Genomic DNA, 26,558 nt, shown 5'->3' on the forward strand with positions numbered 1-26,558 from the left:
ACTGGTCAATAAAGGATTTTAGAACAAAACAGAAAATGATAATACATACAATCACAGGCAGGTCATAAGTTTTTAGCAACTAGAGTAAGAAGCTTAAAATTTTCAATTATAAATAATGCCAAGTCTAGAGTAGAAGCTATTAAACCTTTTCAATATCATAAGAGGTGGCTACGTAATTTAAAAAAAAAACGTTCTCCATCCATTTTCGGCCATGTATTCCATTTATCGACAGGCATCGATACCAAATATTTTCAAAGAACAATCAAGTGAAAGGTAAAAAGGTGAAGTGGGTTTAAAGTATAAATAATATAAAAAGATTCTCTAGTGGCCTCATACGTTTATGTCATGATTTAAAGAGTTTGGGGCATAGTTGTTAAAAGCGAATAGAGACAAATAGCGACAAGGGACCTATATGCTACATAGCGAATAGCGACAAATAGCGACCGCTATCTTATATATAGCGATACACTAGAAAAAGAATTTTGAAAATTTTTATATGTATATTATACCAAAATACCTTGGTATTATGCTATTTTACATGTATATTTAACAAAAACCTATAAATCCAGCTATTTTATAGTTATATCTAATTGCTACTTACATAAAAAAAAGTTAATTGTCGCTATTCACGCTATTGGTCGTTATGACCCAAATAGCGACACCTGGTCGCTTCGCTACATAGCGCGCTATAACGGTCGCTATAGCCGCTATAGACAACTATGGTTTGGGGATGATTATGGCTTCTGAAATAAGCAGAGAAAGTGTTTAACAAAACAGAATAGTCAGATAAGCAATTGTTAAAAGAATTAGATAACGAGAATCAGTTGAAGAAGCAACTCCAAAACTACATATTTCATCGCCTGATAATCACAAGTAGTTTGCTTCTATCAAAACACCCCCACCCCCACAACAGCATCCACAACATTAAGGATCATTATCAGAATTTGGTTAAACATGGGAAGCAACGAATAGTGATGTATTGGATAAATTATACAGATTAACGTCTAGGTCTGCTAATGTAAACTGTCGCTGTTAGGTGGGGTTCCGGAACCGCTGTTGCTGCTAGGTGGGGTTGTTTAGGAGCTGAACTAGGTACTGCTCGAGCTTGACTTGCTCAAGAGGGATGTTGTATATTAGTTAAAGAGAAATTGGAGAACAACTTGTTTACAAACCTAGCAAGCTCGGCTCGACTTGAAAATTATTTGAGCCCATGCTCATGTGTCTGTTTTCCAAAAAAAACCACATATGAATAGTATCCAAGACTAATGGCATTTGTATCTTCTAAGTATTCGAAAAGAAAAGACAATAACACCACCACTAAATTTTACTTCACACGAATGCATATTAAAAACAAATCGACATGAGTTCTTGAGGACATATATATAAAAGAAGACATTTCTTGAAGGAAACATATATAAATAATCAAAAAGTAGGACAAGAATCACTGAGGGGCGATACTATACCCTTAGCTGTGGGACACCGAGCGAGGTCGCAGTGCTCCGGGTTATCAGTGCCCCACCAATGCACATTTATGTTTTCTATCCCCGTACTAAAATACAACAGCACCGCCATAAACGCAACTCCTGCATCAAGCGCAGCCGACAGGATGTAGTTGTACCTCTTCCACCACATTTTGCGGTATCTAAACACGAAAAAGTTGAAAATGGTCCCCACCAATATCCATGAATTATAGTTAACAGCCATGGCCGGGGGCATAGCAGCCGTGGCACCAAGGAGCACCGGGAGATTAATCAGAGGAATCCATGATGCTTTTGGAAACAGCAAGTGAAATATCCAAACCACAACTGGCCCCATGAGCCCACCTAGAAAGAACCAGTTTAGAGCTCCATAGTTTCCTAGAGGACCAAAGATCCGCCTAGGCCCAACCAAGCCCCAAATAACAGATGCATCAAAGAATACATGGTCATTTGGGCACGTCCATGGGCTACCGGACTTAGGGTCAGGGAAGCATATCTGGTCCACATGGTTTATCATGTACCAAGCCACACATAGATTCACGGTTCCAGCTATGATTGTTCCCAGAAACTGGACCAGAAACATTGATCTTGGTGGAATCTTCATGTAATGACCGAGCTTAAAATCACTGAGAAAAGAGATGGCCTGAGTCATGCTCATGTAACCATAGGTCTTGAAGCACACATTGGCTATGGGTCTTCCAGGGTAGATTAACCCCATAGCATATTCCGTTATTATATTCAAACCTGGTGTCTGGCCCGGGCAAATTAAAAAAGTTAGTACATATATTATTTCGTTGTTACATTAATTTCAAGAGTTACCTGGTTTGTTGTTGCAGTGATGATGCTGATGGGGAGGGTGAAAACGAAAGCCATTACAGCTGCACCTATCAGTCCCCAGAATGGCATTTGTACCTGATCTTTCATGAAGATAGTGAGCGCAAGGGCAACCAAAAAGGTGACTGTAAGAAGCACATAATTAAAACCACCATGCTGGTATGTCTTTGTAGTTCTTCATTAGTCTTGTGTGCACATCAGTCTTAGCCGTGGTCGATGCTTTATATCGTCCATATATCTCTCTACATCGATCCATCAACAACATATAGTTAGTTAGATACAAGCCAGCTAGAAATCAATCAAAATATACAAGTAACTTACTTCCCATAGAAAAGGCCAACATGAGTGAGAGTAGACGCGATTGTAGCAAATCCAAAACCATAAGTCAAAGCGAAAAATGTACTCAAATTAACGTGTCCTTGCTTTGCATACTCCCCGTAGTCTATCTCAAACTTGTTATTCACAATTTTATGGATATCATAGAGCTGACCGTCGTTTGTAAACAAATCAGCTGAGTATATTGGGAAGTTTCTGGCATGGTACACGTTGAGTCCATAATAGGATATTGGGATCACTATGTAAACGATCAAAAAATAGCCCAAGAAAACATTGACTATGGCAAAGAAGGGGGAAATAAGAGGGCTGAATAAGAAAGAAGCCGTCGTGGCCCAGTCCAGTGAGAAGGCCCCAAACCCTAAGCCTTGGAAGCCTGACCCTAATTGTTGGGCCGTAACCGAATTAGGAAAGGCCCAACATACCCATGAAATGCTTTGTAAGGTTTTGAAGAAGAATCCGGGAAGCAAGTAATAGAGGAAGCTACAAGCAAGAACAATCACAAAGAATTTTGTACGTGATATGCGTTTCTTGTTGTCGTTGTCATCGTCATCGTCGTCTTCTTTGCCATGAAGTGCCCTACAGAACGATTAGACTGGTTTTAGCACAGTGATCCAACACCTAAAACAACACTTCTCTTTAATTAAAAAATATATATATATACAACCTTTTAAATGGATATTAATTGATAATTTGAAAGAACCATTAAATAGGTGGGTACATGACAAGGAAGAGTCACCTACTTTCTCTTAATTATCAAACTTCCTGATTATTTAGACAAGATTCCAAAGATTCATTTCCTTGCTTTTTCTTGTTGGCAAAATGATAACGATGGCCCTCTGCGTATTATTTTTATTTTATATTTATATTTTTTTATCAATGTTTAATTAAAATAAATGTTTTGATAAGTCCAACAGCCTAGTTTGGGTAAATTCCATTTGATATTCTGATCATAAATCACTCAAAACCACTAACTGCTTATGAATAAAATAATATAAGTCCTGTTTAATGTAGATTTAAATTTTTTTATTTTTTTTTTTTAGCTTTCAGCTGAAAAAAAAAATAATATCCATTTTTTAATATTGTTATCAATTTATGTATACGTCAAAAGATTACTTTACTAAAATTGAGTTTAACCTTTCTAAAAGAACATACATAATTGGCCGCTAATTGAGTTTGAGATTTATGATATTTTTAAATTACAAATATATTTTTATAAATATACTTCCACTGTAGGGGCAATATTTTAAGCGCGTATAAAAATAAAAAAACAAGATAAGTATAGCATAAAGCCAAATAATTAACGGGTGCCACATTCCGTCCACATCGTGACCATGTGAAAGGTATCTCTAAATTACTTTGTTCTAAACGGTTAAAAGTTATAGATGTTTTCACATTAATAATTTTGGAGATTATCAACTTAAAATCCTTATGCAACTGAAAGACAGCAAGAATTTCCCCTTTAGACTACGTGAGTGAGTATATTAATTAGTAAAATACAAAATTACGGTATATAACAATTATGGTGGCAACATTATTATTTGATTGAAGCAGGTGAGACAATTATTATGCAGCATCATGATGTTAGTCCAATCCTTGGTGATAAAAATTCCTTAAGTTGACTCGTTTAGCGTTTTATTTAATGAATGATTTAAAAAGGAATAAAAAGTGCGGTTTTAATATATAATCTTATCACATATATCATAACTAACTAATTAATATAATATTTAAAGTTAAAAAGGATATGCTTTATTCAAGTCGATATATAATGACTGTTTTGAAAAAAAAAAAAAAAAATCTAGAATCTGGAAAAAAAAAATTAATATGAGAGAAAAACGTAGGTACCTAAATAGTGAAATCTGAACGAGGGTGCTAGGCCACCACATGTGTGACGGTTCAACTACGTATTTCCTCAAAAGCCCGGCCCAGCCGTAACCTAAAATGATTTTCAGGAAGTTAGATTGGTTTTAAACAATATGATTTTCAGGAAGTTAGATTTCACCTTTGCCTTCTTTTTACCAAATAATGTTTATGTATAATATTATCTATATGAATACAAAGTTATGATGAACAGTAGAATTGCAAATGGGCTTTTGAGGTTTTATATTGTTTCTGTTTGGGCTTCATTTTTTTTAATAACAGGCTCAATTTTTCCTATTTTCCCTATCGCTGCCGCGTATGTGTTTTATTCCTTTGTTATGCCCCTATCGTTGCCGCGTGTACGTGTTTCCCAGGTTTCTTTCTTTTTTCATTTATCTTCACCACACCTGCGATGCGTGCCAAGTAATCAAGCTGTCAATGTCTACCAAATATGATGATGTTCATTTATGTTTTCATTGAAGAAAAAGGAAGTTTGAATTGAAACTGGTTTGGCATGCAAGGATTCTTCCATAGGTTTGCTGTTGTTCGATTGGTGGGGTTCTTCCACATGTAACAGGTTTACTGGTCTTGCTGTTCAATTGCTGCTTTTATATTGTTGTTTGTTTCTTTTCGCTTATATTTGATTGGTCTCCCCTTTTATTTTTTTTCTTTGGTATATATTGAATTTTGAATTTTATTCATCGATAGGCAGCTGCGTGTTGGAGATTATATCAAGAATTGTTTGGTTGGAATTGGAAATAAATGATTTACATATTCAGTGAGGCTTAGGAGTTGGAATTTTAAAACTTAGAAGTTGTTTGTTTAAATTTTATGAAACTAGGGTTTAAGTTGTTTCTTTCTTAAACAGCCATAACAAAGGTTATTATGAAATTGGTATTCATGTTCCACTTACTTGGTTATTATAGGATGAAATTTTCTGTTTGATTAAAAAATCAAACTTGATCCAGTGACCATAAGAGTAGAGGGGCAATCTTGACTCAAAGCCTTCCAAGTAGGTCACTTTGGGTTGCTTTTTAAGTTATATGGGTTGGTTGGGTAAGATATTTTCACTCAATGGGTCAAAATGGGTCAATTAAAATTCCATCTCAATTTTTTTCGGGTCAAAACGGGTCGGCATTTTCAAAGAAATGGATCAATGTGGGTTCGGGTTGAGTTTCAAGCGGCCGGGACGAGTTTCGAATTGGAACGTACTTGGTTCGGGTCGGCACGGGTTTCCGCACGGGATGGGTTTCGGGCCGACATGAGTTTTCGCACGGGACGAGTTTTGAGTTGGGACAGGTTTTAGCACGAGACGGGTTTCAGTTCGTTTTTTTTTTTTTTGTTTTGTTTGGGTCGCTTTTTCGGTTCGGTTTCTATTTCTTCAGTTTTTTTTCGTTTTGGCCGGTTTCGATTCGTTTTGGCCGGTTTCGATTCGTTTTTTTTTTCGTTTTGGTTGTTTCGTTTCGGTTCAGCTTTTGGTTTTTTGTTTCGTTTTGGATACTTTTTCTGTTTGATTTTTTCAGTTTTTTTTCGTTTCGATTCAGTTTCGGGTTTTTTGTTTTGCTTTGGTCGCTTTTATGGAAATCTTTCAGTACCGACTCGATTGATTAACGAAATTGTCTTGAATGGTCAGTCGAAACTTTGTCCCAACAATATCAATATTCCACAATTAAAACTCACCCACTACATCAGTTAATCATAATAATGGCGAAAACATGGGATTGATGAACACTGTATAATTTTTTTATTATTACTATTTTATCGTTTTCGCCGGTTTCGGCTTCTGTATCGACTTGACCAAAAGGTATATTTATTATGAATCATGTTTTTAGAAATGGGAAAAGAATGAACTCAACCCATTTTGACCCAAAACCCATTCCGAACGGGATCCAATCTGACCCGAACCCGTTTGGACGCCAATCCGTTCCAACCCGACCCAAAACAACCCTTTTTTTAATTTGACCCATTTCGACCCTAACCCGTTCTGACCCGACCCGACCCCTTTGCCTGTCCTACATAAGAGTAAAGTGCAGTTTTTTTAGTATCAAAAGGCTATGAAACTAAGCAAAACAAATCAACTTCTGTTCTATTAAAGTCTTTATTTTTATGCTTATTATAGTTTAGGATGTAAAGTAATAACAAAAGAAGTTAAGAATAGAAATTCAAGATGTAATTAGTTTAGTTGATGGCTATGCTTTAACAAAAAAATGACTGCCACCTCTTAAATATTGATTTTGTTTTCTTCTGTCAAAGTGTTTGTCATTATGTTTATTTTAGTTTAGGATGTATGATAGAGCAAATTCTAATTTCGTTAGCATGATTTGATCAGATTTTCAGTTAATTAGAATTGGCCTTACACTTTTTTGTTGTTCTTTTTTATCATTTGCGTGTTGATTAGATTAGATTGTCTATATATTACTGTGTTCGTTTTTTATTATCATTCCGAGTAGTGAGATACAAGTGCTCTTTTGTAAGTTGGTTCTCTCCAATTGGTTCGCAATCTGGTGTTTTTGTTCATTTTATAGTCGAAGCTTTTTTCCATATTAAGCCAGTGTTTGCAAAATCAGGTTTGCATATGGCTGCACGTTCTTTCGATAGAAAACGAAAGGCTCTTGCACTTGAAAATTCTGGTGAGCAGTCTTTTTCAAAAGAACCTGCTGATTTTGGTGTGCAAACAGTTGGTCAGTTGGTAAGGCGATCAAGCATGTTGCGGGCTACTGCTAATCAACGTTCTATACAATCTCTAACTTCTGTCCAGCCTGATATGGAACAGTATGAGGGTCCATCAGCATCATCATTTGATTTGCAGTTGCCTGGCCCTTCATACGTTGATTTGGGAGATTGTATAAACTAATGCGAACACTGTGGCGCATTGTTTTGGTTCGAAGAGCGGCTGAAATCGTCTCCTCTTAAACAAAGGCCTAGATATAACACGTGTTGCAAAGCAGGCAGTGTACGCATTCCTTTTCCAGTTGAGCCACCATCATCATTTGGTGCCGACGTTGATGATACAATTAACCATTCTGCTGGTCCGTATGTTTTTAAGGTGGCCGGCCAAATTTCACTATGCCCTTCAGCGGGTGAGAAACCTAGGTTCCTTCAAATGTATGTCTATGATACACTGCACGAAGTTGAAAATAGACTTCGTTTTTTTAATAGTGATGATCAACGTCGATTGTCCCCAGATGTTGTCTCACTTCTTACGCGTACATTAGCCGAAACCAATGAATTTGTACGCCTTTTTAAGAGTGCGGCTGATCTTTGCTCCCAACAATAAGTACCTGAGTTTGCGATTACCCTTTATAACAAGTCTAAACAAAACAAATACGGGTTACCTATTGCGGGTACTCTTGGTGCTATTGTACGAGACAATGACCCTTTAGTAAGTGACTATGATATTGTGGTACACGGTAAAGATGGCAGAGCAAAGCGTGTAAGCAAGTTGCATTCATCATATATGCCTCTTCAGTACCCGCTCCTTTTCCCTTATGCGGAACCAGGCTGGTCTCCAGAACTTCAATCAGGTATCCCATCCTATACCAAGTATTAACTTAAGCCCACTTTTAACAAAAACAACATTACTAATGAATGTAATCAAAATGCACAGAAGGCGTAAGCGACACCAAGAAACTCAAGTTCCCGGAATAGGCCGCTAACAAATACCCGCCCAACTAGCAGAATGCAACCAACTGCATCAGAATGCACTACGTTTTGTACATCTCAATTAACTTAAGTAGTTGTTGTAAATAAACTTATGATACGTTCCACAAAACCATGGGCTGCCTTTTGTATGTAGCAATCACATTTTGTAACCAAACCTTACAATCAGTTCTATGAAAAGCAAGTTGCACCTCTAATCCACAACTAATTTCCTGCCGCGAAGCGCAAGTCAATCCATCTAGTTATATATATGAATTTAGACTCTTGATGAACAGTGCATGAATTTTAGTTATTTTTTTTGTTTTAAAATTATTAAAGTATTTTATAGAAGAAGAAGATGATTGATTACTAGCTTTAATAATTAGATCGGTATTGATTTGATTCGTTACAATATTGGTACGATACATGCATTTTGTATAGAAATCAACAAAATTTTACAAGAGCGAAAACATTAAAGACGAACATCGGTACTGGCACCGATGTTGTTCGTACGGAACCGATCGGTTCAAAGTGGCATGGTATCGGTAACGTTATTCGTTTAACCTAATAGATAGAGTTGTATAAATGAAAATGTTTTGAAACCGAAAACCAAAAAAATGAATACAGGTATTGGTACCGGTGGTACGGTACCAATACGATGTTAGATTATCAAAAGAAAAAAACAATATAAATAAACTCATGTACCGAAAACTATGTTGTTCGGTTCGGTACGATATGGTAGCGATACGGTGTCAATTTATTAGAAGGAAAACAATAAAAAATAAATACCACTACCGATACAGATGTTGTTTAGTCGGTTTCGGTTCGGTTTGGTATGGTATAATAGCGGCATAATATTCATTATCAATAAAATATATATCGCAATGTTGAAAAAACTAAATAAACATAAAACGCAAACCAACCAAACCGATACTAATTGAACAACATCGGTACCAGTATCAGATATTCGTTTTTATTGTTTTTGATGTAAGGTTTTCTCTTTGGATTACTATAGGCTATTGCGAATTCTGATACCATAACGAAAAGAACAGACATCAACCGAATTCCCGCCACGAAGTGCGGGAGGAATCTCACAAGTTAGAATAAATTGTAAAACTTAGTTACATTTGAATCTAGGTTCTTATTTAAACTAATAAAAAAGGTTGTTTGGGTTGACTATTTGACATGTAGGGGTTCAATTTGGGTTAGGGTTTACAATTTGCAAAGATATAAAGTTGTTTTTAGTAGGGCTGTAAATCAATCAAACGAACACGAACAAGATTTTGTTTGTATTTGTTCGTTAAGGAAATAAATGTGTTTACGAACGTTCTTGAATACTTATCGAACGAGATTTTATGTTCGTGTCCGTTCATTAGGGGAATGAACGTGTTCACGAACGGTTCACGAATACAAATAAAATTGGTAAAAGCAACATACATGTGGATGACAGAGGAAGCGATCCTGAAACTTGAAGCCATAATAGTAGAATAGAGGTTGATAATGTCGTCAATTTGAATATTAATGAAGGAAATAACATCCATCATGTATCGTGTTGTTTTACTACTTCAGCCAAGTCTCTCAAATCCTAAACCAACTCTTATAACTCCAACTCTGATGTCACACTCTACTAGTCTTCATTTGATAGTTTATTCTCTAATCCAACCAGGGGTGGATCTATGTTGATGGGTGGGTGGGTAGACGCACCACTTGAAAAAAAAAACTAGTGTATTTTTTAGGCAAAAATCCAATCGTACCATTTGAAAATATGGTTGAACCCCTCATCCATACCTTCAGAAAAAAAAAATATTGGGTCCGCCACTGAATCCAACCTAGTACCGCTACGGTTATTTATGATTTGGTTTGGTTGGTTACAACTTGCAAACCATGAGCCAGTTAATATAAATGTCAAATGACCGATTTTCTTACGTGTGAGTGGTTCAGCTAGTTTCAATGTGTTATGAGCAGATCTACTTTTTTAACCTGCTAACTCACACACCCATTAAATCTTATTCTTAAATTTACATATTTGTCCACCTTCAGACTTGAAATCTCAAGCTTATCGAGAATTACACATTTCCTTTAACACCTTGATAGCACTAGACTACAAGCCCTTTGATGTACCATAAATATCATCACATATATAGTTTATGTGTGTGTGTATATATTCGGATCAAGGGAAAACCCTTACGAGTTGTGAGAAATTGGAGAACTCGGCCTTCCTTTGAGAGTTTTGCCCTCATTTTTTTCACACCCTTATATTAAAATGTTATAAAGACGGACGTAAAAAAAATCGAAGTGGGGTTTTTGGCCCCTTACAACTACTGTAAATTAATGTTGTACCATAGGCAATATGAACTTCCGATTCCATTATCTTTTCTAAATTAATGTTGTAATATCTTCTTCTCATTTCTCCCCACATTGTCATCCCTTTCTTTGAAAAAAAATAAAAAGAGGTACACTGAAATAAATAATTGTTTCCATAGAACCTTGTCCTCTACCATAAATCTAAATAGGCAGGTCTCATGCCTTTCCATTAATATGTATTCATGGATACCTACTATGATGTAGGTAGGCATGTAAAAAAACTGAATGAATACGAACAATGCATGTTCATGTTTATTCATTTAACTTTAACTGAACACGAACAGTTAAATAAATGGATTTTCCTTTTCATGTATGTTTATGTTCGTCTATTAACTTTTTAACGGATAGTTCATGAACATAAATGAATTTTTTGTTAAAAAAACTACAAAAGTTAAATATATATATATATATGGTGGGAGTTGGCTACAAAGTCCATTTTTCCTACTAAGTGTAAAAAATCATAAAACAATATAATGTCAACAATAAAACACACTAAAAACACACTAAAAACCCACAAATAACATATATATATATATATGTGTGTGTGTGTGTGTGTGTGTGTGGGAAGGTTCTATGAAGAACACTAAATATTGCGGGAACATAATGAGTCGCCCATTTTTTCAATCCTAAAAACCTAAAAAATAAATGAAAATGTTACAAATGTAAATTTATTGTTTCTCACACTATAATTCAAAACAAAATATGAAAATTTTTCAGGTCTTATATAACCTACCCATATATTGGTTATGTTATGTAAGCTATGTGTAGGCAAAAATATATGTTTTTTTACTTATATATATATATATATATAATATTCACAAGAATGTAAGAAACATCAAATTTAGAGTTGTTCTTTTAATTCTTGCAATAATTAATGTTCTGCAATGATCCCCGTCTTATATATATATATATATATATATATATATATATATATATATATATATATAGGGGACCGCTAGAATGAGAACCACCTCGAGTTGTAAGAACCGCGAGAACTACACCCCACGGAGGGGCGTTCGGCGCGATTTTTTTTTACAAGTAGATGTGTGCATTATAAACACGGCCGTAAAAAATCACGGCGAACGCCCCTCCGTGGGGTGTAGTTTTTTACACCTCAAGTTTGGTGTTTTTTAATTTTTTTTTCTTTTTTCTTTTTTTTTTCACCAAACTTGAGGTGTAAAAAACTACACCCCACGGAGGGGCGTTCGCCGTGATTTTTTACGGCCGTGTTTATAATGCACACATCTACTTGTAAAAAAAAAATCGCGGCGAACGCCCCTCCGTGGGGTGTAGTTCTCGCGGTTCTTACAACTCGAGGTGGTTCTCATTCTAGCGGCTCCCTATATATATATGGTGAGGTTCCTGGAAAAAAAGGACTTTTTTGGTAGATGTTATGCGAATGATAAGAAGGTTTTTGAAGCATTGATCATGTAATCCAATGGTTGAAATTAAATGTTACAATAATCTTACGATTATGAAATGAAAATAAAGTGTTGCAAGGGAAGGAAATGACAAAAAGGGAATTGCTACAATTGTTAACTTTAAACCAACTCCCCCCACTTTTTTAGAGGGACATAACTTTTTCATACGTTAGTATTATTTAAAAAATTACGCCACTTTTTAATTTGAGTATGCTATTACTATAGTGTTTTTTTTAATTAAAACAATACTTTAACAATTACTATAGTGCAGGGGCGGATCCAGGGCATTTTTGAGGGTTCCTGGGAACCCCCTCGGTTTATGATTTGGAAAAAAATTGTGAGAATTAGTAAGAATCTACCAAAAGGAACCCGATAGAAAAATTTTCGGGATTCGCCAATGCTATAGTGCTTTTTTTATTAAAAAAAAATACTTTAACATGTTATGTAATAACGTAGTATGCTTTATATTCAGTACAATTACAACGTTATGCGATTTTTGCATACCTACTGTGTAATTATCTAACGTGATGTGAATTTGTAGCATGCCTTATTTTTCTAAACAATTGTAATGTTAAGTGATTTTATATACACTACGTGATTACGTACTCACCTTACGTGATTGTGTAATGACAAGCCCTGGTTTGAAGTACATGTGTTATATTCTTGTGGCTTCCATCCTTCCATAAAACTCCACTCTTGTACGGGAACCTTGCCCTATTAAAAGGGCACACTAAATATGTAAATATAAACTTCTACTTTGCACTACATGATAATACGTGGTGTGTGGAGCTTCAAGTTCAGTTCATCGTAACGAATGACCAAAACATTTTTTTTCTTTTTGAGAAACTATCTTTATTCAAACCAACAAACACCTAACCATCTTAGCAAGAAACTAAGAAAGCGGAGTACAACAATAAACCAAACATCAAACAGACTCCTAACCACATGAAACATTACAGACCCCAAAACAAGCCTTCCTAAACCAGAAAAAATCATCCTGCTGTCCATTTCTCTTTCTACACCTAGCCTTTTTTGGCATTACGATCGGATGTTTTTGCACGTCATAGGTTTGTTGGGATGCATCAAGGTGTATTACTTGTATTAAGGTTTAATAAGTTTGACCCAATACAATCTAGTATGATTGATCATACATTGTCTATGTCGTCTAGAATCTTCTTGATAAACACAATGAATATAACAATGAATGAATAAACACAAACTAACCTTTGATTTGTGAATGAATATAGATTGTGAATGTATGAGTGAATGTTTATAATTGAAATAAATAATCCTATTTATACTAATCTAAAAGGTGTGATCCAATAGACGTGTCTCTTCACGAACGGTTGTGTATTTTGAACTTGTGGCTAAGATTGATTGTGAAGAGTTGCGTCCCTTCCTTCTGCGCTTGTTGTCATCGATCATGAAGGGGTGCAACCAAGGGAGATGTCGTTCCATTGATTTGTAGGTTATCATCTTTCAGTTTGACACCTTTGGCCCATGTACTTCATAACTTCCTTTAATTCTAACTTTAAACTATTTACATAACGAACCCTCTACTTTTGACTCACATGGATTAAGGAATTAAATATCAATATTCCCCCCTAATTTTTTAATCCATGCCTTCAACATCTTCATGCTTTAGCATATTCATTCTTCAAGAGAATGAAGTCTTCATCCTCTACTTGATCTTCTTTATTTGCACTATGATCCTTCTCCGTGACTTGATTGCCATCATGTGCTTCTCCATCTTTATCACGAGCTTGTTGTAGTAGATCCTTGCAGTCTTCTTTAGTTCCTCTCCTCTTTGGTTTGATTCATGACAATCTGAGGCATAATAACCAAACTTTTGGCAATTATAGCATTTTATCTTGCTTAAAATCTTCCCAAACTTTCTTTGGTTGCTTATGTTCTTGTAAGCATTCTCTGAGGCACTCTCCTCCCTTCTTTGTTCTTTATAATTATCATGTGATGATCTTCATCATCTTCTTCTTGTCTGAACTTTCCATCATGGCACTTGCCGTGTGATGAATTGAACCTTCCTTGTCCATTGTTCCCAAAACTCCGTTCCCAAAACTCCTTCCACGACCATAGTTCTTGTCGCGTCGTGTATACATAAGTTTCTCTTGATTATATACCGGGTTTTCATCCACCAAATTGGTCCATTCTTCGTAGGATTTCAATATTCCAATTGTCTCGTCTAACGTCGTTGTTTCTAGATCGGCGAATTGTTCAATGGTTGCAACAATTTGAACGAACCTTCTCGGTACAGAACTTAGAAGTTTCCGTACTAAAGTCGGTTGATCAAAAGTTGATCTAAGACTCCTTGCCCTAGTGACAATACCATTAAGCCTTGCGGTGAACGAATCGATAGTATCATCTTCCTTCATTTTTAACATCTTAAACTCTGTTTTGAGTGCTTGAAGACGTGCCTTCTGCACTCGATCTCAAACTTCTCTGATTCGCGATTGCTTCTTCAAACCGGAATACAAATTTCTCATATTTGCCTTTGTCTTCTTGATGACCGATTAACGAACGAACGAACAACAATCGTACCCGCTTGATGCGATTGGTGTTAAAACTTAACTAGAACAACCCAATCAACGCCTCCTGCGTGATTAGAATTGTTGTGGAATTCAACCACCCGCTTGATGATTGTCTTCCCGAAACGAATTTAAGCCCTAGGCTCTGATACCAATGCTGCCCAGAATCTTCTTGATGAACACAATGAATATAACAATGAATGAATAAACACAAACTAACCTTTGATTTGTGAATGAATACAGATTGTGAATGTATGAGTGAATGTTTACAATTGAAATAACTAATCCTATTTATACTAATCTAAAAGGTGTGATCCAATAGACGTGTCTCTTCACGAACGGTTGTGTCTCTTGAACTTGTGGCTAAGATTGATTGTGAAGAGTTGTGTCCCTTCCTTCTGTGCTTGTTGTCGTCGATCATGAAGGGGTGCTACCAAGGGAGATGTCACTCCATTGATTTGTAGGTTATCATCTTTCAGTTTGACATCTTTGGCCCTGGTACTTTATAACTTCCTTTAATTCTAACTTTAAACTATTTACATAACGAAACCTCTACTTTTGACCCACATGGATTAAGGAATTAAATATCAATAGTCTATAGATATCATCTCATGAGTATAACATTATTTATTCAAATATTCTTTGGTAATAGCTGTAGTTAATGAGCCATGCCACTACAATTTTATTTTTTTAACATCTCAGATTGATCTATGAGCCCTGATTTGATGTGCTTTGATTAACGATATATTTTTATAATGTAAGTTGGGTCTTAATATGTTGCCATCAATACAATGTTAGATACCTTTGTGACAGAAGACGATAATCACGTACTTCCGATGATCCGAGTTTGGGCCGCTCGTATGTTAATATTTATTAGTTTTAATGGGTCGAACAATTATGTTTTATTTATTTGTTTTGTTTCGAATTGGGCCGTAGGCCAACACTTGGTTATTGGGTCGAAGACATTAGAGTCCATTAGGTTTTATGTTGGGTCGTTAGCAATGGCGGAACCAGGAATTACTTGTTGGGGGTGCGGATGAGTGGTTCAATCATATTTCAGGAAGTGCGGTCGGGTTTTTTGCCTAAAAAATAAACTATTTTTTTATTTCAAAGGGTGCGCCCGCCCACTCTGGGCTTCACCTAGGTCCGCCCCTGGTCGTTAGGAGGAATGGGCCTTGTTTATTTGAAACGGTGTGAATGAAGGATATAACCGAACGGTTATTTGGGAATCGACACATCCCTTTGGCAATCGACGTAACTCCTCATTCGCACCCATTCAACAAGTATATAAGGTTCCATCTTCATTGTTCATGTATGCAAGTTTCCGTTCGATAAAACAGTTTCAAGTTCAGTTTCAATATTTCGGTTAGTTATATTTTCGGTTTCTTGTATTTCGGTTTGATCATGAAGTGGTGTGATGTTTGTTGCGACTTAAGTATTTGTGTGATCATCTTCCTTCTTGGTCCGATTGGTCCTGGGACTGTGATACCAACAGTGACACATTTATCCCTTTTCCTTCTCACTCAGTTTTTTTGGCATCTCATTTGCGTAATAAAAAGACTAGCTCTTTCAACCAAGTTCAGTTATGAAGAGCATCTTACAGGAAGGCCCCCACTTATGGAAGTATCTTAAATTGTAGAGGGTGTTATTAGTTGGATATAACTATTTTATATGTTTTCATGATAATAATCATCTATTTTTCCCGCATCCGGCCTGGTAAACCAGCTGGATGGTATTCTTGTTTATTATTATTGTTGCATTTACAGCATAAGCTATGAGGCTGAATCCAGTAAGGGTTAGAAACTAACTGTGCTACTGTTATCAGCATGAAGTCCGTGATTGGACGATACCACAAAGCAAAAGAGGAACAACAGCAGCAGATAACAAGCCCAACTTCGGAGGTCAAGGTAAGCCTAGCTCACTATGATTATTAAACTACAGTAATACTAATACCTCCTACCTAGTACAAGGATTTTAATAGATAGTTAGTTATATGGTCCGTTGGTCACTCTCATTGACTAGCAAACCTTGTGAATTTTGCATGTTGTTTTAGCTTTGTACAAGGGCAAAATGCATAACCAAATACTGTCAAAAAAAATTATATACTCAAAGCTTGTGGGCCTGGATAAGAGAAAATATCCTGTGAAAACTCAAACCAAGCCCGAAGCGATTCTAATTTTTCATCACGAAACCTTCCATACCAGCCAAAACAAGTACAAGTACTTACCTCTATATTCAATAAACACATACTATTTCTAACACAAAATACCTACATCTGAATGAAATGTATATGCTCAACCATATTTATGTTGGCAACCGAAGCGTAATTGAATAGGGATCGAATAAAACAAGAACAAAGATCACACAAAATTTAATCTTTATATCAAATAATGATCTTGATTGCAGTGAACGAAATTAGTGGATTAATCAAAGTCTTTAAGATCAATATTGGTGTCGGATTTAGATTTCACAAGCACCTATGTATATATAAGATTAACCGTTAATTTTGGCAGTTAAACTACCGGCAAATTCAACTCCCAATTTGAAATATTGATTACAATAATATCACCTAATTAAGTAAATAATTACATACATAAATATAAGGTTAGTTTATTAATCTAATAATAATTTACAAGTTAGCATTTGGGTTCCAAAAAATTATACAGGACTATTCATGGCCCTAAACGTGGATAGTTCTAGTTCAAGTGCTGATGTTGCAAAATCAACTTTCACAGCCATCAAGACAAATGCGACGTTACATAGGTATATGATTATAAAATAAAGCTCTTAGCTTCAGCTAATTAAAAAAATAAGTGAAGATTTGCCTCTCTGTTGTGGTGTTTTTCTGACCAAAACAAATCAACTACTACATGGCCTCTAAATGGAAAACAATCACAAGATGTTATCAATTCGGATTTCCCTAATCGTCTATAAGAGAGAGAGAGAGAGCTAGGAATATGATATACACCAAGGTTCTATATATAATGACTTCCTCCTTGAAAGATCATGCAATGTGGATTTTATCCTAATAACATTAATTTGAATCCATAAACCAAAATTGTTAATATTGCATTATCAACATTTTTTTTAACAATTGAAATATTAGAAATGATAAGAGGCAGGCATGTGAACGTGGGTGTAAGCATGGATCTTCAATCTGCTTCGTGAGTATTAATTAAGCCTAACCCGCCTGATTAAACTGATGTGCTCCATAGTTACTATTAACGGCTAGTGATCGAACCAACGCGAACCCGATATACCACAGTAGTCTAAAACGTTTCCTAATAGCAATGTGATCTGAAGTTCTATTAGCATATGAGATCACTATTTTTAATTAATTATTTATGATGATGCACACATGTCCCTGAAAATTTCTACAGTTCTGGCAGAGGGAGGCTGCAATGTTAAAGCAACAACTGCAGAGTCTGCAAGAGAATCATAGGTAAACTTTCTACAATCAATCATACATCTTTTCTGTATTCAACTGCCAAACTTACTCAATCAAAGAATCTACTTTTTCCTGAAATAAGTTAACTGTAAGTAGTTTTATTTAGGGTATACGGAGTGGTGATCGGCAAGGAGCGGCAAACACGTTTACCGTGCGGTAAACACCACCGCCAACATACTTTGCCGCTTCCAAGTTTGCCAAATCGGTGTTCGGTTACCGCGTCGGTGAAGGGAGTGTGTGTGTGTGGTGGGGTGGGGTCCATTCCTATCTCAACCAATCACACATTTTTCCTTTTTTTAAAAAAAATAGTTTACCACTTCACTAAGTGTCTAAACCATTGCCAACACTTTTCACCAAAGTTTAAACACTTTTGACTAATTGACATGGCGCGCTCTGATTGGTCGGTTTTTTGGTTTGCCACTCCAAAGTGTTTAACCACTCCCTACACCCTTAAGAGGTTATATTATGAAAAAAGGAAACAATCCTAAAAAATAGAAAACCTGTCATCTCTATAAGATGTTACATGACTAGCTAGAGCTACTTCTAGCCTAAGAAGGAACTATAATAAAAATAAAAAATAAAAAAAAACAGCACCAATACTAGAAAAAAAATCTAAATGAACTACAAAAAGTAATCCTAAATTTGTAATGCAAACTAATACCGGGGTCTTTAATAAAATATTTGGAAATTGATTATGCGAAGGCTCACTGACTATCGATATAAGTGTAGACAGAGTGATTACAACTAAAAAAACCCCATAAAACTCATTGTGTATGGATATTAGATTAGTAGAGGTGGCAACTTCAACCCACTTCATAATTCATTATGAATGCGTTGATTTGGGTTTCATCTCAAACAAGTCTAATGGTCAAATAAAAAAACTATAGCTCAAAGGAAAATGTGTCAACGGGGGCGAACAAGTCAAATGGGTTGAGAGTCATCCATAGTCTATGTTTAATGCATACAACTATCTAAATCGTTTTATTAATCTTGATTATAATTTTTTTTCATAATCATAATTTATACAAATATTATTTGTCAAATAAAAATATGAACAATAATGTGTAAGCGAGCCAACACAACTGACCCAGATGATTTGAAATGTACTATAAAATGACATGTATTAACTCGTTACCCAACCCACCTGGCACGCATCTCTTTCCACCTCTATGGAGGCTAACAAATACAGGTAATATTGTCTGAACAAGATCATCATGTCATTTTGACAATTACAGACAAATGATGGGTGAAGAGCTTTCTGGTTTAAGTGTCCAAGATCTACAGGTCATGGAGAACCAACTTGAAATGAGTCTGCGAAATATCCGCACAAAAAAGGTTTGAAAATGCTACCCCTACTTCCTTCGCCCCAAAATTAGTGTCCACAAAAAAGAAAAAATTAGTTGTGTACACTTGATGCAATTTTTTGTCAGCAGGATGCCATATTTACCCTATAGGGCATTTCAGTTACCAATAGACTTAGAAAACTGGCAAGGTCAAATGACATGAGTAGTTAAGGGTAAAATGGAAAAGATAGTAAAATATACTATCCATCATTTGAAGTGGACAACTAGTTTGGGACATATAGAAACGTTTGTGGGGCGGACGAATTATGTTTTGTTAACGGAAAAAAAAAAAACTTACCTCTTGATAATTGTTGAATCGCTAGGACCAACTTCTTTTTGAGGAAATCGAAGAACTAAAGAGAAAGGTGAATCCCAAAATCTAACACACTTGGTCAAATGTAATCCTTTGAGGAAGTATCTTCAAGTAACTAAATATTGTTTGCTCTTGTTCAGGGGAATATCATCCACCATGAAAATGTGGAACTGTGTAAGAAGGTAAACCATATTCGCGAAGAAAACACAGAACTTTATAAACAGGTATATGTCAACAACCTGCAAAAAAGCAAGTACCTCTTAGATTTTAAATATTTGAACTTTTACATACCAGGTTTATGGAATAAGGGAAACAGATTCGACAAACAGGAATGTCTTCTTAACAAATGCTCTAAGTATAAGAGATGATCCACATGCCACCATCCATCTTCAGCTATCCCAGCCAGACCAACACGAAGCAACTGAAGCATCACTACAGTCCACAAGTTTGGGGTAACTTTACGTTCTAGTTCATTTCTCATTCTAGTCATATATATATATGGTCATGAATGAACAATTACTTTTTTAAACATCTTTTTTCCAGATTACAACTGCATTAAAGAGAAGATGGGGAATCCTTATCAACAAAAAGCACATATAGTTTAAAAGTATCTCTTATTAGTCAACGATTTCCAGATCAATGATAATTTAGAATGAAATCTGTTGATGAAATCAAACTGGGACATGGGGTGATATAAAATACAGGTGACCTTAAAAGGTTAATGAAGCAAATAAATTGAAGGTCATATAACTGCTTGAGACAGGATTTACATTTTATTTCATGGATATTGTCATTTAAGATTGAGTATTGAGGTAAAAAGACTGACATTGAAAGTAATGTGTGTACTTGATTTGTTAAAGTCTATAGAACGAAATGTATATATTTAACTGTTTGAACATATGCCACACCAGTAGTGTGTTTTTTTTTTTTTTTTTTTTTTGAATGGCCAACAGAATTAATCCCGAGCACTCTTGGGGCACCCACTGGACAAACGGAGTACTCCGAGAGTAACCCAAGTCCACCACCAATTCCGGGGAAAACCCAGTAACCCACCCGCCCGTAGGCACGACAGTGAAATTACCAGTAAAACCCGTTTGGCTCAAGGATCCAACCCAGGTTTCACTGGGTCTCCTATCATTGCCCACCAGTGCCTCACTGTGCACCAAGTGGGAATTGAACTTGCATCTCTCAAAAGAAATACAAGCCTTCCACCACTTGATCTAGAGATCATTGGCCAGTAGTGTGTTCAGAGAGAAATATAAGCACAGGACCTGCCATAAACAAAAAGAGGCATGCAGCTTCAACAAAAATCTCACACTAAGTATAAACAGGAGCCTCAAATAATTAAGTGACATACGGCCATACCTTAATTGTGCCATAAAATCATTACACAACAAAAGAAAATCCAGTTTATTTCATCCACAGTTACTCATTTACTTAAAGAGATCAGAAAGTCTCTCTAGATCTTCCAAGAGGATAAGTTTGACTTCCCTCAAACCACTAGAAGAGTATTAAACTGGTCAATAAAGGATTTTAGAACAAAAAAGAAAATGATAATACATACAATCACAGGCAGGTCATAAGTTTTTAGCAACTAGAGTAAGAAGCTTAAAATTTTCAATTATAAATAATGCCAAGTCTAGAGTAGAACCTATTAAACCTTTTCAATATCATGAGAGGTGGCTACGTAATTTAAAAAAAAAAAACGTTCTCCATCCATTTTCGGCCATGTATTCCATTTATCGACAGGCATCGATACCAAATATTTTCAAAGAACAATCAAGTGAAAGGTAAAAAGGTGAAGTGGGTTTAAAGTATAAATAATATAAAAAGATTCTCTAGTGGCCTCATACGTTTATGTCATGATTTAAAGAGTTTGGGGCATAGTTGTTAAAAGCGAATAGAGACAAATAGCGACAAGGGACCTATATGCTACATAGCGAATAGCGACAAATAGCGACCGCTATCTTATATATAGCGATACACTAGAAAAAGAATTTTGAAAATTTTTATATGTATATTATACCAAAATACCTTGGTATTATGCTATTTTACATGTATATTTAACAAAAACCTATAAATCCAGCTATTTTATAGTTATATCTAATTGCTACTTACATAAAAAAAAGTTAATTGTCGCTATTCACGCTATTGGTCGTTATGACCCAAATAGCGACACCTGGTCGCTTCGCTACATAGCGCGCTATAACGGTCGCTATAGCCGCTATAGACAACTATGGTTTGGGGATGATTATGGCTTCTGAAATAAGCAGAGAAAGTGTTTAACAAAACAGAATAGTCAGATAAGCAATTGTTAAAAGAATTAGATAACGAGAATCAGTTGAAGAAGCAACTCCAAAACTACATATTTCATCGCCTGATAATCACAAGTAGTTTGCTTCTATCAAAACACCCCCACCCCCACAACAGCATCCACAACATTAAGGATCATTATCAGAATTTGGTTAAACATGGGAAGCAACGAATAGTGATGTATTGGATAAATTATACAGATTAACGTCTAGGTCTGCTAATGTAAACTGTCGCTGTTAGGTGGGGTTCCGGAACCGCTGTTGCTGCTAGGTGGGGTTGTTTAGGAGCTGAACTAGGTACTGCTCGAGCTTGACTTGCTCAAGAGGGATGTTGTATATTAGTTAAAGAGAAATTGGAGAACAACTTGTTTACAAACCTAGCAAGCTCGGCTCGACTTGAAAATTATTTGAGCCCATGCTCATGTGTCTGTTTTCCAAAAAAAACCACATATGAATAGTATCCAAGACTAATGGCATTTGTATCTTCTAAGTATTCGAAAAGAAAAGACAATAACACCACCACTAAATTTTACTTCACACGAATGCATATTAAAAACAAATCGACATGAGTTCTTGAGGACATATATATAAAAGAAGACATTTCTTGAAGGAAACATATATAAATAATCAAAAAGTAGGACAAGAATCACTGAGGGGCGATACTATACCCTTAGCTGTGGGACACCGAGCGAGGTCGCAGTGCTCCGGGTTATCAGTGCCCCACCAATGCACATTTATGTTTTCTATCCCCGTACTAAAATACAACAGCACCGCCATAAACGCAACTCCTGCATCAAGCGCAGCCGACAGGATGTAGTTGTACCTCTTCCACCACATTTTGCGGTATCTAAACACGAAAAAGTTGAAAATGGTCCCCACCAATATCCATGAATTATAGTTAACAGCCATGGCCGGGGGCATAGCAGCCGTGGCACCAAGGAGCACCGGGAGATTAATCAGAGGAATCCATGATGCTTTTGGAAACAGCAAGTGAAATATCCAAACCACAACTGGCCCCATGAGCCCACCTAGAAAGAACCAGTTTAGAGCCCCATAGTTTCCTTGAGGACCAAAGATCCGCCTAGGCCCAACCAAGCCCCAAATAACAGATGCATCAAAGAATACACGGTCATTTGGGCACGTCCATGGGCTACCGGACTTAGGGTCAGGGAAGCATATCTGGTCCACATGGTTTATCATGTACCAAGCCACACATAGATTCACGGTTCCAGCTATGATTGTTCCCAGAAACTGGACCAGAAACATTGATCTTGGTGGAATCTTCATGTAATGACCGAGCTTAAAATCACTGAGAAAAGAGATGGCCTGAGTCATGCTCATGTAACCATAGGTCTTGAAGCACACATTGGCTATGGGTCTTCCAGGGTAGATTAACCCCATAGCATATTCCGTTATTATATTCAAACCTGGTGTCTGGCCCGGGCAAATTAAAAAAGTTAGTACGTCAATTATTTCGTTGTTACATTAATTTCAAGAGTTACCTGGTTTGTTGTTGCAGTGATGATGCTGATGGGGAGGGTGAAAACGAAAGCCATTACAGCTGCACCTATCAGTCCCCAGAATGGCATTTGTACCTGATCTTTCATGAAGATAGTGAGCGCAAGGGCAACCAAAAAGGTGACTGTAAGAAGCACATAAAACCACCATGCTGGTATGTCTTTGTAGTTCTTCATTAGTCTTGTGTGCACATCAGTCTTAGCCGTGGTCGATGCTTTATATCGTCCATATATCTCTCTACATCGATCAATCAACAACATATGCATGGTTAGTTAGATACAATACAATACAAGCTAGCTAAAAATCAATCAAAATATACAAGTAACTTACTTCCCATAGAAAAGGGCAACATGAGTGAGAGTAGACGCGATTGTAGCAAATCCAAAACCATAAGTCAAAGCGAAAAAAGTGCTCAAATTAACGTGTCCTTGCTTTGCATACTCCCCGTGGTCTATCTCAAACTTGTTATTCACAATTTTATGGATATCATAGAGCTGCCCGTCGTTTGTAAACAAATCAGCTGAGTATATTGGGAAGTTTCTGGCATGGTACACGTTGAGTCCATAATAGGAGATTGGGATCACTATGTAAACGATCAAAAAATAGCCCAAGAAAACATTGACTATGGCAAAGAAGGGGGAAATAAGAGGGCTGAATAAGAAAGAAGCCGTCGTGGCCCAGTCCAGTGAGAAGGCCCCAAACCCTAAGCCTTGGAAGCCCGATCCTAATTGTTGGGCCGTAACCGAATTAGGAAAGGCCCAACATACCCATGAAATGCTTTGTAAGGTTTTGAAGAAGAATCCGGGAAGCAAGTAATAGAGGAAGCTACAAGCAAGAACAATCACAAAGAATTTTGTACGTGATATGCGTTTCTTGTTGTCGTTGTCATCGTCATCGTCGTCTTCTTTGCCATGAAGTGCCCTACAGAACGATTAGACTGGTTTTAGCACAGTGATCCAACACCTAAAACAACACTTCTCTTTAATTAAAAAATATATATATATACAACCTTTTAAATGGATATTAATTGATAATTTGAAAGAACCATTAAATAGGTGGGTACATGACAAGGAAGAGTCACCTACTTTCTCTTAATTATCAAACTTCCTGATTATTTAGACAAGATTCCAAAGATTCATTTCCTTGCTTTTTCTTGTTGGCAAAATGATAACGATGGCCCTCTGCGTATTATTTTTATTTTATATTTATATTTTTTATCAATGTTTAATTAAAATAAATGTTTTGATAAGTCCAACAGCCTAGTTTGGGTAAATTCCATTTGATATTCTGATCATAAATCACTCAAAACCACTAACTGCTTATGAATAAAATAATATAAGTCCTGTTTAATGTAGATTTAATTTTTTATTTTTTTTTAGCTTTCAGCTGAAAAAAAAATAATATCCATTTTTTAATATTGTTATCAATTTATGTATACGTCAAAAGATTACTTTACTAAAATTGAGTTTAACCTTTCTAAAAGAACATACATAATTGGCCGCTAATTGAGTTTGAGATTTATGATATTTTTAAATTACAAATATATTTTTATAAATATACTTCCACTGTAGGGGCAATATTTTAAGCGCGTACAAAAATAAAAAACCAAGATAAGTATAGCATAAAGCCAAATAATTAACGGGTGCCACATTCCGTCCACATCGTGACCATGTGAAAGGTATCTCTAAATTACTTTGTTCTAAACGGTTAAAAGTTATAGATGTTTTCACATTAATAATTTTGGAGATTATCAACTTAAAATCCTTATGCAACTGAAAGACAGCAAGAATTTCCCCTTTAGACTACGTGAGTGAGTATATTAATTAGTAAAATACAAAATTACGGTATATAACAATTATGGTGGCAACATTATTATTTGATTGAAGCAGGTGAGACAATTATTATGCAGCATCATGATGTTAGTCCAATCCTTGGTGATAAAAATTCCTTTAGCGTTTTATTTAATGAATGATTTAAAAAGGAATAAAAAGTGCGGTTTTAATATATAATCTTATCACATATATCATAACTAACTAATTAATATAATATTTAAAGTTAAAAAGGATATGCTTTATTCAAGTCGATATATAATGACTGTTTTGAAAAAAAAAAAAAAAATCTAGAATCTGGGAAAAAAAAAATTAATATGAGAGAAAAACGTAGGTACCTAAATAGTGAAATCTGAACGAGGGTGCTAGGCCACCACATGTGTGACGGTTCAACTACGTATTTCCTCAAAAGCCCGGCCCAGCCGTAACCTAAAACCTGTATATATGTATACCGTACCAATGGCACATGTTAGCAACAGAATGGTCTATAGAATTTGATGTTACAAAAGTAATTAAGTATATAATATATGATGATGATGATGATGATGATGATGATGATGATGATTTAGCTGTTAATCGTAATTGAAAGGGTACTCATCATCAATTCATTCATTGAGTCATATAGTTTAGTAAAAAGAGGGAGGCACATATAATTACAATTTGTGGTCCTGTTTGAAATTAGGAGAGTAAGAAGAACAAGTAATTAAGCTACCTGGGTAGTGATGATGAGGATCCAAGAGGCAAAGAAAGAGATTTTGCGGCCATAAAACACCTTTATAATATTCACAATACCCACGGCGTAAGCCGATCCATTGCCAAAAGCGGCGCCGGCGTTGGCGAATATGGTAATCAGCACGTGCTCCTTCATGTTAAAGGGTCCCGGGTTCAACGAAAACTCCCGTCCCATGAGGCTCCACTTGCTGCTGGGGAGGACCGCTGCCATCAACCGTCCTAATGGAAGCGTGGCCACCTGAACGGTGATCTGAGTGATCACCAGCGGCGACGACCGGTACGAAAAGAACTGGTTCAGAAACGACAGCATCACACATGAGATCAGGCCCAAAACCCACATTCGAAACGTCCATACAGACTGGCTCGGATCATCCGTCGTCGGAACAGTTAACCGGACCTGTTCGATTGGAGACTCTTCGTCTTCCTCCTCCGGCACGTTCTTCTTCTCCACTTCAACACTTCCCATCTTGTTTCCTTGCCTTGGGGATTCGTTTACTTATATAGATAGATAGAGTCAGTCCAGTGCTGGTAGGGAGGGAGGGAGGGCAAACTGTCAAATGTTTGATTTTTAATGTCAACTGGCTGTCAATA

The 26,558-nt window shown here is 36.2% G+C and overlaps 2 protein-coding genes and 1 pseudogene across 2 annotated transcripts; 1 reads left to right on the forward strand and 2 right to left on the reverse strand.

Moving 5' to 3' along the window:
* Positions 1–1,296: 1,296 nt before the first annotated feature.
* Positions 1,297–4,581, reverse strand: LOC110942430 (annotated as a pseudogene).
* Positions 4,582–16,298: 11,717 nt separating this feature from the next.
* On the forward strand, positions 16,299–20,160 carry LOC110926737 (agamous-like MADS-box protein AGL16). The gene is made up of 7 exons (XM_035990471.1): positions 16,299–16,379; positions 17,853–17,914; positions 19,156–19,255; positions 19,587–19,628; positions 19,717–19,800; positions 19,871–20,028; positions 20,120–20,160. Exons 1-7 carry the CDS (start codon positions 16,299–16,301, stop codon positions 20,133–20,135), a joined length of 543 nt encoding a protein of 180 aa, XP_035846364.1. The 3' UTR covers positions 20,136–20,160.
* A 2,229-nt stretch (positions 20,161–22,389) lies between these two features.
* LOC110926736 (oligopeptide transporter 4) lies at positions 22,390–26,554 on the reverse strand. Its single transcript, XM_022170440.2, has 5 exons — positions 25,948–26,554; positions 25,574–25,671; positions 23,737–24,327; positions 23,391–23,643; positions 22,390–23,322 (listed from the first exon to the last, which is right to left on the reverse strand). The coding sequence occupies exons 1-5, from the start codon at positions 26,431–26,433 to the stop codon at positions 22,516–22,518; spliced, it is 2,235 nt and encodes a 744-aa protein (XP_022026132.1). The 5' UTR covers positions 26,434–26,554; the 3' UTR covers positions 22,390–22,515.
* Positions 26,555–26,558: the final 4 nt, after the last annotated feature.

Source organism: Helianthus annuus, chromosome 5, assembly GCF_002127325.2.
Source record: "Helianthus annuus cultivar XRQ/B chromosome 5, HanXRQr2.0-SUNRISE, whole genome shotgun sequence".
Lineage (NCBI taxonomy): Eukaryota > Viridiplantae > Streptophyta > Magnoliopsida > Asterales > Asteraceae > Helianthus > Helianthus annuus.

What these genes read in the sequence shown, in the direction of transcription:
- LOC110926736 (XM_022170440.2), bottom strand. Translation starts at nt 26,433, where the DNA reads ATGGGAAGTGTTGAAGTGGAGAAGAAGAACGTGCCGGAGGAGGAAGAC. An exon ending in GTTCAGATTTCACTATTTAG is followed by an intron (nt 24,328 to 25,573) that starts GTACCTACGTTT and finishes ATCGTTCTGTAG; the next exon opens with GGCACTTCATGGCAAAGAAG. An exon ending in GTTGCCCTTTTCTATGGGAA is followed by an intron (nt 23,644 to 23,736) that starts GTAAGTTACTTG and finishes TGATCGATGTAG; the next exon opens with AGAGATATATGGACGATATA.
- LOC110926737 (XM_035990471.1), top strand. Translation starts at nt 16,299, where the DNA reads ATGAAGTCCGTGATTGGACGATACCACAAAGCAAAAGAGGAACAACAG. An exon ending in TCGAAGAACTAAAGAGAAAG is followed by an intron (nt 19,629 to 19,716) that starts GTGAATCCCAAA and finishes GCTCTTGTTCAG; the next exon opens with GGGAATATCATCCACCATGA. An exon ending in ACACAGAACTTTATAAACAG is followed by an intron (nt 19,801 to 19,870) that starts GTATATGTCAAC and finishes TTTACATACCAG; the next exon opens with GTTTATGGAATAAGGGAAAC.